At 42.7% G+C, this 18330-nt stretch overlaps 1 protein-coding gene across 1 annotated transcript in view; it reads left to right on the forward strand.

Moving 5' to 3' along the window:
- Window positions 1–17160, forward strand: part of CLVS1 (clavesin 1) — a gene marked incomplete at its 5' end in the record, with an annotated part of 65853 nt that extends 48693 nt beyond the window's left edge. Inside the window, 2 exons of the mRNA XM_009071800.1 lie at window positions 968–1203; window positions 16757–17160. Of these exons, the coding sequence (XP_009070048.1) occupies window positions 968–1203; window positions 16757–16844 (324 nt within the window). The remainder of the gene's footprint in view (window positions 1–967; window positions 1204–16756) is intronic.
- Between the last annotated feature and the right edge of the window lie 1170 nt (window positions 17161–18330).

Raw genomic sequence — 18330 nt, forward strand, 5'->3', positions numbered from 1 at the left:
TTGAATCAATAACTCAGCCAGGGACCAGAAATCTGTTATCACTGAGAAAGCGTGGATACATTTTACTGGGACATGCTCAGGGTTAGAGAGAATTAGCCATGTGGAGGGATTATCAGGCCTGGCTGAAGTTACCTGCAAGTGAGAGAAAATTCAGCTCAACTCTTTTTGTCGGAGTAAAAATTCCTATTTCATTTCTTCAGCAAATTGACTGTTTTCACATGGTGGTAACTCACTTGTTTCAACAAAACTCATGCCTGAAGGCTGCAGAAAAGGCAGCTCTTCCCCACTGAAACCCATGTGAATTGTGGTCCTGCAGTCATCGTAGCCATTTGTTCTCTGCAGTCTACCAAGCAAGGACTGGATCATCCCTCAGGAGGCCCCAGATCCCACCCTGGGGTGTGTCTGAGTAGGCAGGACAAGGAGAGGACCAGCCTGAAAGCCAAGAGGTATTAGAGAGGCAAATGTTGCTGAAACTGCACAAAGTGGTAACACAGCCTGGTACATACACCCCTGGGAAATGCCAGTCCTGGGGTGCAGGGCTGGTTGCTTTCAGATGCTGAAGACCTACTCTTCACATCTTCTTTCAGTAAGCTCCACTGTCACCCTTTTCATCTCACTGCTCTTCATACAATCCTCTATCCTCTTACAGGAGCAATAATCAGTTGTAATTCCTAACTTTCACTTCTCCTGATCTGGGACTTAAGAAACTGAAAGTATCATGTGCCCAAAGCAAGCAAATCGGGGTTTTCAGAAGTGTTTATAGTGCTAGCCTTATTCTTCAGCTGCCTGCCCCAAAGCTAATCCCCCCACTGCCTGCCCACCGAGCCGTTCCTAAGTGCTTCAGAAATTCCCACCTGAACTGCAGTGTCAAGTGATGACACTGCACACCTCATTAGTGGTGCTATTATTGTACTTAATGAAGTAAAGAATCGATGATGACTTTGAACTTTCTTTTTATTTGTTAAAGATCTTTCTTCATGGTAACAACCTGAACAGTCTTCACCAGCTAATACACCCTGAATGCCTGCCCTCTGAATTTGGGGGGACTCTTCCTCCCTATGACATGGGGACATGGGCTCGAACATTACTTGGTCCTGACTACAGTGATGAAAATGAGTACACCCACACCTCCTACAATGCCATGCACGTGAAGCACGCATCCTCCAACCTGGAGCGGGAGGCCTCACCCAAACCCATGAAAAGGTTAGTACTGTCTTTGAAATCATCTCTTATTTGGCTCTCTGAATAGGTTTGGTATAAATCTCACAGGAAGGGCTCATCTGGCTCAAAGAGAGGCTGTAATTTGGCAAACAGTGATGGTAAGGAGCACTTCACCCTGGACTGGGCTCATGGTGTGATGGGAGAAACAAAGCCTCTCGGTGGAACCATAATTACTTGTCTGATTACTGTGCATGAAAATGAGGGAAAATTAATGAGCCTCTGCACAGAGCATTACAGAAAGTACATCAGAGTGAGATGCTGTTCTGCACGGCGCACTGCGGCCAGCTGCACTGCTTCAGTGCTGGTCGCTATTACTTGCTGCTGCTTTGCTGCTGCTGACCTGGTTGTTATTGGTAAGGGATTTACCTCCTCAGAAACGCAGCCTTTGTACGATGAACACCACTGCCCTCTAAAGGGAGAACGGATTGGTCTCCTCTCTGCTTCTGCGCGCTCCATCCAGCCCTTCAAAGGCAGCAGCAGAGCTGTTCTTTTAGGAGCTCTGATTTTAGTTCTAGTGATTGTGCATTCAGCTTTGAGTGCTCAAAATAACACCTTTGGAGAGTACCACCCTCACTAGTTTGGACTGATTGCAGGGATGAGGTCAGGAAGTTGGATACCTGGCACAGGGTTGTGGGTGTTGTAGTCTAGCCAACACCAGCTGCAGTGATCAATGGCCTGGTCTGCTCCCCTGCATGAGTGTAACATCTGCACTCACGTCACCCTTGGCATCCCACTCTGTGAAACTGCTTTCCATGCAGATCGCAGTGATGCTTTCCTCACTGCTGCCACTTGATGAGTGTGGTGCTCGCAAGCACAGCGTCACTCTCTGTGACAGGGAGCAGCCATCATTTTGTCACAGCAAAATCAAAGCTGACAACACAGACAAGCCATAATGTCATGCAATTAATTTTAAAAGTCTTTCATCTTCAGAGGAAAAAGAAATGCATTCTTGATTCACAGCTCCCTCCCAGGTCAGAGGGATGCCACACAGCTGTGTCTACACAGTGAAGCCTCGTGCTGGAAACACTAACACTTATGACTGACTTTAAGTGTTCACAGGGCTATGACTTACAGGGCCACAAGACAGCAGGGCTATGAGCTGCAGCCAAAGCATGAAGAGAGGTGGCCATTTGTGTTTTCAGCAGTTCTCACTACTGACTGCCAGCCAAGGCTGGGAGCCAGGATGAGTTTACAGAGCCTGTCCCAGAGAACTGATTTTAAAATTTATTTTGAAAAAACCATATTGTCATTGAAACACACTGAATGATTTTAGAAAAATACTAACTAAATATTTCATTATTATTAAAACATATCTCGAGAGTATACAATTTATGCAGCCTTATAGAAAGAAGTCTGCAGTTTTTTTAAAGCTCTGAAGTGTTAAGAGCTGTTCACAGGTAAATTGTTGCTGAGGATTGGATCCTTGGCTGCAGAGAATGGAGGGTCTTATCGTGCCCTCAGGGGAGAACCTCGACTTGAAAATTAGTTCAGTGCCAGAAAACCCTGCCTTGAGGCAAAGCCTTCTCTTATAATCTGTTCACTGATACAAAAGTGCATTAATACAAATACGAGTAGTGGATGAATCTAATTTGTCATGTTGCCTCTGGGCAGACTAGATCTAACTTTTAGCCTAATTTCGTTACTCTGCGGTTAAGTGAACCATCTGATCTTGTACCCTGTGGTCATTACTTGCTGTTAGAGGTGAAAAGTTCACAGCTTCAACAGATTTTCTCCTATGAGTATTTGCTTTGATTCTTCTTCCCCTGAAATTATGATTTGGCCTAACTTGAGGTAAAAGCCTATGCTTAGAAAGCATGATTTTGTGCTTTATTAGATTTATTAGGCCAGATTTATATCTAAGGCCTCTTTAAAGTTCTCCAGGCTTCTACCAGCAATACCTGTCTTTATATATCTTCCTTCCTGGCCTCTCTAGATTCATGCATCTCTAACACAATCAGAAGCTCAGGCTATGGCTGATTCTTGGATATTCCAGGGAGGTTTGCATTAGGAATAGGTGATCTCCTAACATTATTCATCTTAAGTATAATTCCCTCACAATTGCCCTATCATTTCTTCCTTTATTAAAGCAATTTTGTAGTTTCATTGAAAATCTCTCCTCTCCCACTCACAGTGTACACTCTTATGTAACATGTTAATTTTGTGTTTCTCTGACGAAATGTTGGGTTTAACAAACAAAAGGTCACTGACATTTTCTTTCGCACTTACGTTCCTCTGAAAGGGATAAGTATATGAAGACAGAGCCACCTTGGGTTTCTGCAATTTAAGGATGAAAAGCCTTGCTGAACAATTATGGGTCTTCTCCTCTTTGACTTCCCAGATGTCACTGCCAAGTAGTCAGCTGCAGGGGAGGGCAGTGCTTGTGAGAGGTGGATTTACTCTGGAGGCTGAGGCTACAGTGGTTATTCCCCACACCATGGCACTGTCATGCTGCATGACAAGGTGCAGAGTTGAAGTCCCTTCTTGGCTCTATGGTCACTTGCTGTAAAAACATGCAAGAACATCCTTGCTAGAGCTGCCACTGGACCAGTGCTGTATTAAAGTGTTCTGAATCATTGAGCTCAATGCTGCTATAAAGCTGAGAGCATTGCACTGTAACCACAGAGAAATGTCCCTGTGAAATCTAGTGCTGCCATCCTACACCTAGAGAGAAACTCACCCTGGGCACAATCTACTCCAAATATAGTGTTTAGCAATTTTAGTAGCAGAGATGCTGAGAAATCAGGATGTGAATTATAGATCTGAAAGAAAAGTGTCAGGAAATGGAATCAGAGAATAGCTGACAAAAATGCTGTTGTAGGTACTTGATGTGTGGTAGCAAATGAATGCAGAGGGGGAGAAATAGAGCATTTTTGAGATATGCCCAATACCAAAGTAAAGTCATGTCCTGAAATTTAAAATAAGTCTCAAAATGCAGACCAAGAGGAAATGCAGCACCAAGCAGCAGGGGGAGGGGGGCTGAAGCTGGAGTAGGTATACACCTGCACATTGGCTTCAGGACTGATAGCAGTGCTTCAGCTCCTGTCACCAGGGCAGGTGTATATAAATTGAAACAAATTTACCTCAGAGTTGTGGGAAGGATGAGGAGACCAGAGATTGTATTTTTCCATCAAAAAAATGTAGAAGACAGTGGTTTGTTCAGCCTCACAAAGCGAAGCTTGAAATGGATTTGAAGGAAATAAAAACTGGGGAGAGAGAACAGATATTTGAGAAAAAGGACAACTAAGGCATGGGATCAAATGGGTATATGCCAACCAAAGTATACCTTAAAGTAGGTTTGCTAGTCATCAGAGGACTGAAACTGTCAATATGACAGCCTAACATATACGAGTGGAAAGGTCCAATACAAAGTAGCTGCAGAAGACTAGACTTGCCCATCAAAGTCTTGTTAGATTCCAATTTCTGCTCCCTTTAACAGCAATGGGACCCAAATGCCCTCTTCTCCCCAATCACAGGAAAGGAGTTTTTTTCCCTGTGACTTGAACCTGCACAAGATTTGTTGTCAAAAAACTGTCCTTGTTGACTTCAGAGAACGGAGGCATTGTAGAGAGGGAAAGGATTGAAAATCGCCTTAGGAAAAGACTTCAACTGACTATAGTCAGTGATATGATCTTGAAAACCTTGAGATTTGACAACTTCCTATAACATGGAAAATCTTTAATCAAAACCATTTCAATTGTCATTTTTCCACCAGTGGCCACATAAAGCCCCACTGGGGCAAAATCAAAACAGTGGAAATTTCACTCCCATCTGCAGTATTATCTCAGAACCCAAGTGCTTTATGAGCAGATGGGAAACAAAGCAAAACAGCTGATGATTCCACATAATGAGTCTTAATAGCTGGGGGGGAGGGGGGGGAAGCTACAATAACAAAAATCCATTCAGAATATATCTGTTTATTAAGATTCAGCTCAGTGAAGTCTAAAATGGGCAAGGTAGTAAACATGCAAACCAGCATTTATACAGTAATAGCAAAGTCAGTTCACTCTGAGAGCTCGGCCCCATCTGTTCAACATTCCTGGAAGCAGCAATAGCAACAGACCCTTCCTCTGTCTTGGGCCATCTCTTCTGAAGGGGCTGCATCCACACAGGGAGCCTTTCACTTTCGAGCATTGGGACTTGAGAGCAATGTAAATGGTGTGAAAATTTGAAGGACAGGGAAGAAAATCACCTCCCGTTCAGCTATGGTGAAACCTTCTGTGAGCCCTACTGGTCAGAAAGGGGCCTTGGGTTGCTTTAGTCAACAGGGAGCTCACAAAAAACAAAGCATTTGCCTGAGGCACTCATGCTGGCTTTTGTTGGTGAGCTGTTGGTTTTGGGAACAGCTGGAGGTTTTATCTGGGTGTGTAATGTAATGAATAGTTATGGTGGTTGGTGGATGGCAGTTAAAGAGTCAGAGAATGCTCTCAACTCATCACTGTGCCAATAGGGCATTGTCTTTTGGATAGCCACAGTGGGAGAAGTGTGCCTGTAGCTAATTTGAGTACCTAACTGCAATGGGTGAGCATCCCCAGTTGGAGGGCCGGGTTCAGTGACTGGGAAAGACGTGAAGGACCTCAGTTCTTTGAAGAGTTTCCTTTTTTTCCCCAGTGTCACCCTTGCTCTTACATTCGGGTCCAGAAGCAACAAGTAATCATCATCAGCATGTTACCTCCCTGTGATGTGCTTTTCTTTACAAGACCTGCCCTGCTGCAGCTGCATCTGGGTCACTTCTTGATGTCTAAACTTGATCTTCAGTCCAAGTGACAAAGACTGTTCTCTGCCTTTGCTTGTTCCCTGTGCCAGCACCGAGCACAGCCTGGGAGCTGAATGTTCCTTCTCTGCCCTCTTAGACATCAAAAGAGCACTCGCTTTTAGCCTGCTGCCAGGGCAAACAGATCCTAAAACCTACTGCAATTTAAAATTGCCCTGCAGAGAAAGGAAATTTTACCTAACAACTACATATATATCCTGGCTGAACAACAGGTTGCTGTTCAGTCAAATTTAATTAATCAAAGTTTAATTAAGGATAACTTTAATCAAATTTGGGGTAAAAATTATTCTTGGGATAACGTGTTGCAAGAGCATTGCTGTCACCAAATCAAGCTTATTAGAGACTGAGAAAATTCAGAGTTAGGGTAAAACTTTTAAAGTAGAGCCAAGCTTGCTAATTGTGAAAATACACAATTTATTAATCAAGACACAATTATGTTTTTCTGCTGTGAAGTGGAAACTTAGAGAATTATAGAATCATTTCGGTTGGAAAAGATCTTTAAGATCAAGTCCAACCATTAACCCAGCATTGCCAAGTCCACCACTAAACTGTGTCCCTAAGTACCAGACCCACACATCTTTTAAGTATCTTCTGGGATAGTGTCTGCACCACTTCTCTGGGCAGTCTGTTCTAATGCTTGACAACCTGCCAGTGAACAAATCTTTTGGAATATCTAATGTAAACCTTTTCTGACACAAGTTGAATCTGTTTCCTAAAGGAACTGAGCACCTGAAGATGCCTAGTGGTTCCCCAAAAGCCCCCATATTAGGAATTTTGAAAATGCAGTGAAAAAAGCCTATTGGAATGCATTGCCCCATGCTGTTGAGTTAGAGCATGTGGATTTTTATGTCCTAGATTAGTGCGAAAGGATTTTAAATCACAGATTAGGGTTTGCCATTATTGCCTCCTGATGTGTGTGTTTTCAAAAGCCCTGATCTTCAAATGAACTTGTTGCTGAAACAAATTGTTCTTTCTCAGAAATGGGATCCTGCTCCCAGAAGGAAGGGTATTACAACTGGTACACACTAATGCCGACTGGAACAGTTTTAGATCCAAGAGGGGCCATTCATGGGGCTGACTTATGTAAGGTTTTTATTTATTCAGACTGGTTCCTCCATATGCCCAGCTGGGCTGTGCAAGGCAGACCTTTCTAGTTGTTATCCTTAGTGTGACCTTAATGTTCCTTTGCCATATGTTTCTGTTTTTATGGGTCATGTTTTATGCCGGTTCACAGTCAGCACCAATTTACTGCAGAAGTAGTAAAATACCCGCAAATAAAAATCAGTATGAAAATGTGTGAAAGCTTCTCACTGTCCATGGATGGCAACTGGGCTGCTCTACTTGTAGCTGGGGTGCATTTCTACGTGCATTGGGGTAAAAAGATAAAACTCCTTGCGATAGAATATCTCTATAATACATGAGACCTATGGTGCAAGGCTTACATTCACTGTTTTTTGTAAATTAATTCAAACAATGGAGAAGTTCTGAATGCTGTGGAAATGCTTCCCCTATACACAGATTATGAATGAGACACATCTTGATAGTAAAGCAGGGGTCCCAGAGACATGCATATCATGTAATGTAGTTGTAATTATCTAGTAATATAGATTGATAACTGTTGAGCAGCTTTATATCTTTTGACCAGAATTCTGCTAATACATCAGAAAGAAATGGAAAGGAACTGGTGGATCTGGCACATTAGCAGCTCCTAGGGAGGCTCCTCAGGAGCCAGGAGAAAGAGAAGCTGAGGAGGATATAGGAGTCTCAAAGCCACAGCTGAAACAAGGGCAGGAGGGATGGGTAGCTTTGTGCTGGGGGTGCCATGAGACAAGGCAGGAAATCAGTTGCTCTCTGGGGGCATTGACGGCGTGGGTTGCATCTGTTTATAGCACTCAATTCACAGTGCATGGGTGCACAAACACAGGCTGGAGGTGGGAATGGCAGAACCAGTGCTGTTTAGGCTGCCTAAAATATTGCATTGTAAATTACGTCTTCAGCTGGCTATAAATTTGCCAAAAGTTTAGTAGTTTAGTTTAGAGACATGACACTTAATAAAACAAATGGTTTTACACTGCTTATGTCTTTTGCTGTCCTGTGAAAAATCCACCTACATCTGGCTGAGTTACAAGCCTTTCAAAGGGCAATTCACACATGCCCTGTAGAAACATATTTAATTTTAGCATTTAATGACCCCAAGGATTGCCTCATGCTTTAGCTTGGCCTCCCAACATAAATAAACTTGTTCAGCTTGGGCTGATGGTTCAATGACCACAATGTGCATCTCCTGCCTAGGCCATGGGGTGCAGAGGGCTTTTGTAATTAGAGCTTTTACTTGTGATCACTGTTTTCCTTGCACTAGGCCAATTAGCAAGACACAGAGCTAGGATTTGGAAGACTGACACCCCATGCTCTCAGAGCTGCATCCTACCTGCTGTTGGCAGGAGAACTGGAGAGATGAGGATTTAGTGGTGAACCCAGGTGTGTTATTAGGAACTTGGGTCACTGGGATGGGAGCCACAAGGCAGACTGAAAGATGTGGCAGGGCAAAAGGACAGGAAGTAGCTGGGCTAGGACACACACTTTGTGGGCAAGCAAGCGGCTGATGGAGACCAGGAATGATCCTATGGTTCATCTTGTTGAGTGCTATCCTGGAGAAGCAGATCCTGCTCTCCATCTCCCTCTGTGTCCCTGTATCAGCCTGGCACGTAGCTTAAATCAGACTTCACGCAGATGGTGAGATTGTACATTGCTTAATTTTAGCCTGACAACCTAAGGATTTTGGGGTCTAATTTCCAGAAATATCCAGCACTTACCTGCAACAGAAATCAGTGGGATACATGCCTTGAACACAGAAGCTGCCATTTAATGCTGAGGACTCTGCAAAATCAGACCTTCAGCACTGGGAAATGGGTACCCCTCATTAGAGGAATACTTTAATCTCACTGTGCTTCATCTCTCCACATGCAAGATGGAAACTTCAAAAAAAAGTCTCTTTGTCATGCTATGGCAGTAAATGAATTAGCATCTAAGAGGCACACAAGTGCTGTTTTGATGAACTCCAGAGAAAAGCTCAGGAGGGAATTAACAAAGGCTATCTTCAGAGCAGGCTTGGAATAATATGCAGCAAATGTGTCACAGAGCCACATGCTGAACTGCTACAAGAAAGCAAAATAAAGAGCCACTTACTAGTGCAGTGCTATCTACACTGAGCACTGAGGGAGGAAAGAGCCCTCTGAGAAAGAACAGTGCATGCTCCTGGGGCCAGGGTGCAATGCAGGGGCAGAACACCCACACACACACACCTGGCCAAGTGACTGCTGCTCCCTCAACCTACATTTTGGCTTTTCGTGCTGTGGTGGTGCTTGACTTTCCAGCCTAAGTAGAACATCTGCAGGGTTGCTTTCATGCTGTTGAACTGTTCTTGTTAAGGGCAGGAAACTTCTAATGTATGATGGGGAAGTAAGAAGACTGATCCCCTTTGCTCTCAGGGCTCCATCTTGCCTGTATTTGCCATACAGCAGTGAAGAGGTTATGATTCAGTGGCAAATCTGATTGAGATGTTGAGAACTGGAGTCACTGGAATGGGAGCAAAAAAGTCAGACTGAAAGACGAGGCAGGAGTAAAGGACTGGAGTGTCTGAACAAAGGGACTGGAAGCTGTAAGGTTAGAAAGAGTGCTTGGTGGGCAAGGAAACGGGGATAAGCAGGAAAAGCATGAGCAGTGATGATAAATGCATATATGTGAGAGTGTGAATATTCATAAAGTGTGAGAAGAAAGTTTTTTCCTTACCTGGCCTGAAATTCTTTTTTGAATATCAAATTCTTCACACTTTACAGTAGCTCTGCTGAATCTATTGTAAACTGGTGTTTGCTGCTGCAGTGTTATCTTCATTTGGTCCCATGACTAGGCTTACCTTTTGACAGGTAACATATCAGATTCCAGGGGGTTAAGGGTCTTCCAGGAACTTCTATCCGAAGCAGGTCCTACTATTCCTTCTATGTGAAAAAAGAGCATGTGGAAGACTCAGTCTGTATCAGAGAAAGGAAATGGAGAGGACAAGCTCCCACCTGTGACTTTCCCCTGCCCTGGGCTTGGGATGTGACCAAGGCAAGATCTTGACACAGAAGCTCAGTACATTTAGAGCAGGAGATATCAGGCAAATCCACACTGATGAAAAAAGTCTATGCGCGCCCTAATTCCAAGGTTGGTGGCACAGACCAACTTCTTGCTCAGGAACAGATTCTGCCAGAGTAGTCTGGCTGCATTTGCCCTGCATAGTGCCTGGCTCTTAGTCCCCTATTGGTCTCAGTGGCCTGAAGGCATGAGACTGTATGTGATGTGCCAAACACTTAAGCATTTCTGTATGTTTTCATAATTCAGAGTGTCTGCAGTAAGGTGAGAGCTGTGTCATAGCCCACCAGATAACTGTTTTTACAGCAAGTGCCACAGGCTATGCACTACACTACCCTTTGATGAGGGCTCGGGAACAAGTCAGGACTGGGTGCCCATGGCCAGGCCGTGGTTAGAGTCAAATACCATACAGTGTCATCCCTGTCCCTCTTTGGTTCACACCCTGCAGTGAGCTGTGCCCAGGGTGTGCAGTGGGGAGAAGCAGCTGTGGCCATCTGTTGGGAAAGAAGGTGGTAGGCATAGGGAGGATGAGGGGTCTTGTGCTGGGGTTCGCTCTGCAGCAGTTGCCCCTTTAGTGGTGCAGATGCACTCATACATGATGTTAGGCACGTATCTGGGCCAGGGTTGCCCCGACTTTGATGTGCCAAGGCACTACTCAGAGACCTCTCCCTAAGGTGTGCTCAGCACCAGGGAGAAAGATGGTCACTGCTGCCACAGTGGCCACAAAACCACCTTCCATTTGGGAAGTGCAGCAGCTTGTCACCACTGTCCTCTGGGCTGGCACTGGGCTAGCAGTAAGATTATGTTGCAGTTTTCATTCTGGTTTGCCCCCTGACTCACCTTGCCAGTGGATCACTTCACAGCCCAGCTCTGCTCCTTGACTTTGATGCTGCTGCATCTCTTTGCAATGCTGCAGTTGGTGTACCAAAATTGCCCCCGTGGGCAGGTCTCTGCAGCACAGCACTCTTCTGTCTTAATGCCAGCACAAGTGGAGAAGCTGCAGAACTGTACTGGCAAGAGATTTGAGCAGGGCTTATGAGCCTAGGCAGAGAGCCACATTTCACAGTTCCTGCACTGAGGCTGTGCACCACTGAGCAGGACTTGCTGCATCTGCCCACACCACCTGGGGAGCATTTCATTTTCAAGTGCTTTCAGTAAAAAAAGAGCACCTTTTACCACAATTACTTCACACCTGTACATCTGCATTGTTTCTGTGATACCAGGGAGAAAGCCTTGGGTTTTCCCACCTGATGAAGCCATACTCTTGAGGAGTGTTGCAGAGCACAGTCTGAGGTGCTGCACCCACCTCTGGAGTCTGATGGGGAGGGAGGAGGGCAGAGAAAGAAATGCCCCTCAGACCTTGTTGATACAAACATTCACGGGTGTGATTTCTAAAAAATGCTTATTATGTTCTGTAAAGGGAATGAATAATTGGGAGATGAACAGCCCTGAGGTGCTGGTGAAATGGGAATGGAATCTGAGGGAAATGAACAGATGGGAGGTGAGAGGTAGAAAATCGAGTCACATGATGTGATCTGATTGATTGGCTGCAGTGTGTCACTCTGAGAGCTTGAAGCCTCCTGCACTTAGAGGAAAAAACCATGCCACCCTCCTCTTTCCTCCACAACCCCCTCGTGAAAGAAAGCCCAGCACAAATACATCCTGTCCTGTGGGCTGAAGCACATCAGCATTGCTGTGATGAAAAGCATAAAATGGGGGATCAGAGGATTGAAAAATGTCTTTTAAGACAAACATGCTATGATAGCTGGCAGTTACCGTTAGCTCAGTGCAGGATTTTGGTACTGTATTTTTTAGGGGAAACAAAACTGATACCCAACAGACATCAATTCCTGTGAGCTGACTGTCGGCAGCTATAGTCTACAAGAGCCTTCTGAAATCAGTGCAGCTAGAAAGCCTGCATCCAGTTTTCTTACATGTTTTTGTCTGATTTGGAGATAGTTTGTTTCATTAAAGTGACCACACACATAAAGCCATCTGTTCTCTTAGATACTGATGTACATACCTATGCAGTGCTGTCATTTGAAATATATGGCCAGCCTGCTGGAGAAACAGCTGGGTAGTATTGATTTTCCAGACTTCCAAATATTCTTGCTGAACAGTAAAACAACCATGGGGGGTTTGATTGACATTTTAAATGGACCACACTAAATGGTACCTAGGGTTCAGAAGTAAGGCTGAGAATTCATTTCTCTTTTAATTTCATTTTGCTTTCCTAAGCAAGGTTACCTAGCCTCAGAATCTAGGCTAATAAAGTCTACTTCAGATTTGTTTCCCAGTTCTCAGTGATCATCTGCTTTTACAGGAGCTAAGTGTCCTGCATAGGTCATTATAGAGAATGATAAAGAAAGACAGGAACAGGGTCTGCCAGCTCAGGGCCTTATACAGTGACCCTGTCTGTGTGATACAAACAATTGTCTGCTTGTGTTAAAATTTAATTCAATCAGATCCTCCACAACCAAAGAAACTGGTTACTGAGAATTTTTGGCTGAGAAAGGAAGAAAAAAACAGAAGGCTTTGAATTAAAATATAGTCATTTATAATTCCAAAGTTATAGCACACACAGGACGTGTCACATTTCTGGTGAGTATTGAAGGTAACATCCTGAAGGTGAATATTGAAGGCATGAGGCAGTTGTGGGTGTGTTATGTAGGAAACTTTGTCTCGTAAGTCATGGTGCCTGCTCTCCCTGGTGTTAATAGATGAGAACTCCTCAGAACAGGGGCCTGAATGTAGGTAACCTGTGAATCATATGATATGACCATATGTTAAGGACAGGCCAGATGAATAGCACCCTGAGGATATTTATTGCTCCCTACCGTTTGTAGCACAGAGTGACCGTAGATGTATGATGGTGAGATGAATCAAAACACAACTGGCTAAAATGTATTGATATGAGGAGAAGGCCAATGTAATTTCTGTTTCCTGCTTAGATGATTAGTTCATATACGGTCCAGGACAAAATGACTTGGACATGTCTTGAACATTGCAAACTAGCTGCATTCATACTGCTAATTATACCTAAAGTGTATGATTTTAGGCACTTTGATGGCCTTTTGGCCTCCATCTGTTACTCCAGGACATGAGTCCTCTACAACTCTTCTATAAAACCTGAAGTCATAACCTTCAGTTATCTAATCAGATGTCTTGGATACCCTAAGGTGCCTTAAATGGCAGTAGGTATCTGTGTTTAGCAGCTGAATGTCATCCACACTGTGAAAGTTGACACCCCAAAGGCATAATGAGCTTGGAAAGAAAATAATTGCCCTGTCAGATAGAGAGAGATGAATTGTGATGGTTCAGAGAAGCTGGTATTTCTGTGGCCACAGAATCATAAAAAGGTTGAGGAAGAGACCTTCTATCCAACCCCCTGCTCAGCACAGGGTCAGCTAGAGCAGGTTGCCCAGGACTGTGTCCAGCTGGATTTTGAATATCTCTAAGCATGAAGACTCCACAACCTCTCTGAGCAATTTGTTTGAGTGTTTGTCCACTCTCCTACTAAAAAATGGAAGTTCCTGTATTTCCATTTGTGCCTTTTGCCTCCTCCACCACTATCACTGAGATGATTCTGTCTTCTGTGTTCCTCTACTCCAGTCCATCAGGTATTTGAACACAGTGATATGGAAAGGCAGCAAAATAAAAATGCCCTTGTTTGGTGCCATGAACAACTTCTGCTTGCCATAGAATACCACCAGAACAGTATCCACTGTATTGACAGGACCAAAGCTGAAACCTAGCTTGCCAAAATAAGGAAAGCTCTCTACTGCTCATTTACCATTTTAAATGAAAGTAGCTTAAATCATTGTGCAAGAGGGTGCTTTGAATGCAAAGAAGGTTGCAAATTACAAGGACTAGTCAGGGCAAAGGTACTGTGGTGTCTGACTGTGATTTATTTATATACAGGAGGTTAAGGGGCAGTTAGATATCCAAATACCTTGAAGAACCAAGATCAGATTCTACTTAAAAATTTGAAATGTGGTTGTAAGTTCCTCTGAAGAGAATGTTAATGCAGCTAAAACAGGCAGCAGTACTTTTAATAAAAAATCTAGTCTTAGTCCTATGTTCAATACCAGAGTCAGCATACAAACCCCCCTAAATATTGTGTAAGCTTACACATACCTGGAATGCAACTGCTTTACTTGAACTGAATGTGTGTGAATATGTTTACCCTCACAGTAAAAAACTGTTTTTCTAATATCTAACCTAAACTTCTCCTACCTTCAGTCTGAATCCATTACCCCTTGTCCTATCATTGCAGTTCCTGAATTAATTCCTCCTAATGAAGAATCTTGTTGAGAACTGGCTATATTTTCTGCTTTTCTGTATAAAATATAAGTTAAAAACAAAACTGGAAACATTTTTCAACAAATGAAAAACGGATGTATTTGGAAAATGGAAATTCAAACACAAATCCTTTATTGTGGTATCTTAGAAAATAGCGATGATTGTTCAAACCACTACTATGCCCTTTAGAATGATGACAGAATTGCTTATTTTAGGATAAAAGGCTAAGCAGCTCTTAGAAAAGGAAAAGAAATTATTTCAGTTGAGCTTGGCAGATACTAAAATCTCAATTGGATCCCTCTTCACATTATTCAGAGGGGCTGGGCACAGTATTTGAATTATTTGGCATCTTGAATTTGGAGGTCAGGTGGTTTATAATGCATTTACTTGATGCTCTGGCTATTTTGGCTCTGTGTGAAAAGGACCAGCATGGGACCTGCACACGGACTTTCAGATTCTGTTGTTCTCAAGGTGGTGTGCATTTGAGTACCAGTATGGGGGAGAAACTGGTATTTTGCTGTTACAGAAACAAGAATGTTTGTGTGTGTGATGAGATGAGAGATGATCAGCAGTGATCACAAAAGGATTTTTCACAGTTCAATTAGATAAGAAACTTTCTGCTGTGTGTTGGGAAATGCTGCAATGGATATGCAATTTTTTATATCCACTGAAGGGCAGTGGGTCAGATAGAAACAATATATTGGTGAAGAGTATTAATCAGGTACTACTTAATAATAATTTAATTTGGTAGTCCAGAAAAGAAAGCAAAAACCTGTTGATGTTGCAATTTGAATCCAGTCTATAACAGTTTCAAAGCCACGATTAGTTTTTGCTGCCACATACTAGAAATATGTAAATTTCCATTTTCCATAATCTCTCCGATCAGTTACTTTTCTATATTAAAATGCAGTCATAAGCATTACGCATGTCACATATCTGTAAAAAAACCCCAGTGAAAACATTTGGGCAAACATATTTTCTTTGAAAATTTTGGCATAAAATCTTCCCATTGAGCATCCAGTTTTTGTTATCTTTCTTTGGAGATTTTATTTTAATGAAAAATTTTTATTATGCTTTAATGAAAGCTCCAGGCATAAGAATAATTATCATACAAGTTATTCACAGTCATGGTATTCAGTCCTGATCAAGTGCTGTAGTACCAAAGGATGCAATTTATTAAGGATTCTTATCAAAAGAGAGGTGACATCTAATCTCATGAAAAAGCTAAGGCTTAAATGAACAACTGGGAACTACAAACACATCATACAGGGAGTGAGAGCTATCCCTAATTCTAAAAGCTATCCATGAGAATACTGGGTGTTTAAAACAATACTATATGCGAATGCCTGGGCTGGATGACTCTACCCCCACTTTTGAAAAAGTTCCCTTTTTAAAAGTTCCAGATTCACACAGTGATTTTGTTCTAAAGTTCATTGCCCACTCCAAACTAGGAGGCAACTCCTAGCCCAAACCAGAGAAAATAGAGGATAACAAATCTCTACATATAAACTAATCAGATCCTGCCTTCCATAGCTCAGTGAGCAAACACTAGAGCACAGAGACCTCAGAAAATGAAGTAGTCTTGAATTTTCCCACCATTTTAAGCCCATTCAGCTTTTGTCACTGCAAGAAATCACGATGCTCCACTTTCTCTAGTGTTTGCTCCTTTTTTACGTGTTGGGGTTTTTTTTGTCCATTGATAACAAAGGATAAATTATGCTTCCCACCTTGGAGACAGAAATTAATTTAAAATGGACTAGCCCTGAATAAAGTCCTCCTTCAAGGGTGTAGACAGAGAGATAAACTGCAGGACTGGGCATACCAGAATCTCCCTCATTGTCTTATTAACTCTGTCTTCTTTATTGGTCTTGGGTAACTCATGGAAGCTTTGTCCCTTAAGCACCTACATCAGTAAAATGTGATTTATCTACTTGTATTTCTCAAGATTTGCAACAAGCATGAGCTGAGACTCACTCCTGCAAGCACCTGTGCAAATGACTTCCCAGTAAACAGTTGCACAAGTAGTTTTGTCAAGGAAGACATTAAGCACCAACAGACCTCATGGTATCACAGGGTCAGGTCTTTAAGTTGCAAAGCATGCTCAGTATTATCAATAGCAGGTAAGTACCAAGTATTTTGAAAGCATGTGACCTTCGATGAGTCACATCTCTGTTTGTATTTAAAGGAATGTTTCTCAAATTCTTTATGCTTTCCACAGTAAATAATAGCCACAAAGATGAAAATGGACTAAAGCAAGGAAGCATGGGGACTCCAGAAAAGTGAGTGCTTCTGCAGCAGTCCTTGCTAGCATGTGTGTCTTCTTGCTTTCAGGTCCCAGTCTGTGGTGGAAGCTGGCACGCTGAAACATGAAGACCATGGGGAAAGCGAGAACACCCAACCACTGCTGGCTCTGGACTGAGCTCTCACATGCCCAACAGACACAGATCCATGAGCAGACTTCCACCATGCCAGAAACCCACAGAGCACACCACACACACAGACACACACGTGTTTCGACTGATAAGTCCTTTATGTTTCCTGACCAAGTAACAAACTGTCACCAGCCATCTCTGTGCGGCCAATGCTGAACAAAAACTGAGAAATTTCTATTGACACAGGAGTCTGTCCATATACAAAGAATTTCTTTTTTTTTGGACTTATGACATTAAAATATTGGAAATTTTGGGACTGCATTCTCTGTTTAAAGAAACCAGGGTGTGTCAGTAGTGCTCCTGAAGACTCCAGCAGGGGATGCTTATTTTACAGAAGCGAAGGTTAAGGGTGTTTTAAAGAGAGTGATCCCAAATTTAAACTTTGCACTGTCATCAGCAAATGTAATCTAGGTCAGAGAGCAGAATTAGCAGCATCTCAAGCATGCTCAAGTTTTACAGAAGGATTTTACATTTAAAAAAGAAAAGACATGAAAACAAAAAAAACCCAGTGCCAGCACAATGCCATTCAATGTGGCACTTTGTGACTGCCTCATCCATGCTGCTTATAGAGGGTCATGTTTCAGTATCTAGCAAAAATTATTCTTAACTTTTGAAGCTCTTAGAAAACTGTCAGCCAAGTGGAATGAGTGGTGTGGGCAGCAGACGCACACAATTTGAAATGCAATTATTAATTTTAACGAGGTGTTTTTCCACAGGCAACTCAGGAGCCTATTAGACATGTGCGTGTGCATGTGTGTGCACAAGTGACTGGGGGGTGCCAGGGAGACCCATTGGACACATTCACCAGTGATTAATAGTTCAATTCAGGTTGTTTCATTTAGGTCACAGCAGCAAAGAAAGCTCCGCAGAGCCATTTACCCCCTTCCCTCCTTCAGTCAGGGAAAGGTGTAGCCAGAAGGGTATGCTGATTGCAGATGCAGGCCATGCTTAAAATGGAAAACTTAGAACTAATTATTCATACAAGCTTCTGCTAGAAGGAAATGTTGAAGAACAGAAGATCTGAAATGCCAAAGATCAGTTTGTTATTCCTCTGTTTGCTCTAGCTGCAAAGAGAGTACCATCCCTTCATTGAAATGGAAATTGGATTAAAGAAATAAAAGAAAAATCGTTATCAAATTGTATGTGCAGTGACTTTATTTCCTAAAACAGTTACAAACACTGTACACACCTTTAGTCCTCAATTAAATTGCCATACATTGACAATTTACTAGAACAGGCAGTTGGCAACAACATATCAAAGGTAGCAGTAGAAACTGTACATATAATATGAGATGATAATGGGCACAAGGGTTTTTAATGTACCCTTGGAACATCCACTGAATTCTGAAGTGATGATATGGTTCGACTGGACATGGTGAGTCCTAACAGATGGACTAACAAAATATTGTCTGACTCACAACCATATTTTGTGCCTGCACAGGGCAGAAAGGACATCCTACCAGATCATACCAA

This window comes from Acanthisitta chloris, unplaced genomic scaffold (genome assembly GCF_000695815.1).
Source record: "Acanthisitta chloris isolate BGI_N310 unplaced genomic scaffold, ASM69581v1 scaffold12603, whole genome shotgun sequence".
Classification (NCBI taxonomy): Eukaryota; Metazoa; Chordata; class Aves; order Passeriformes; family Acanthisittidae; genus Acanthisitta; species Acanthisitta chloris.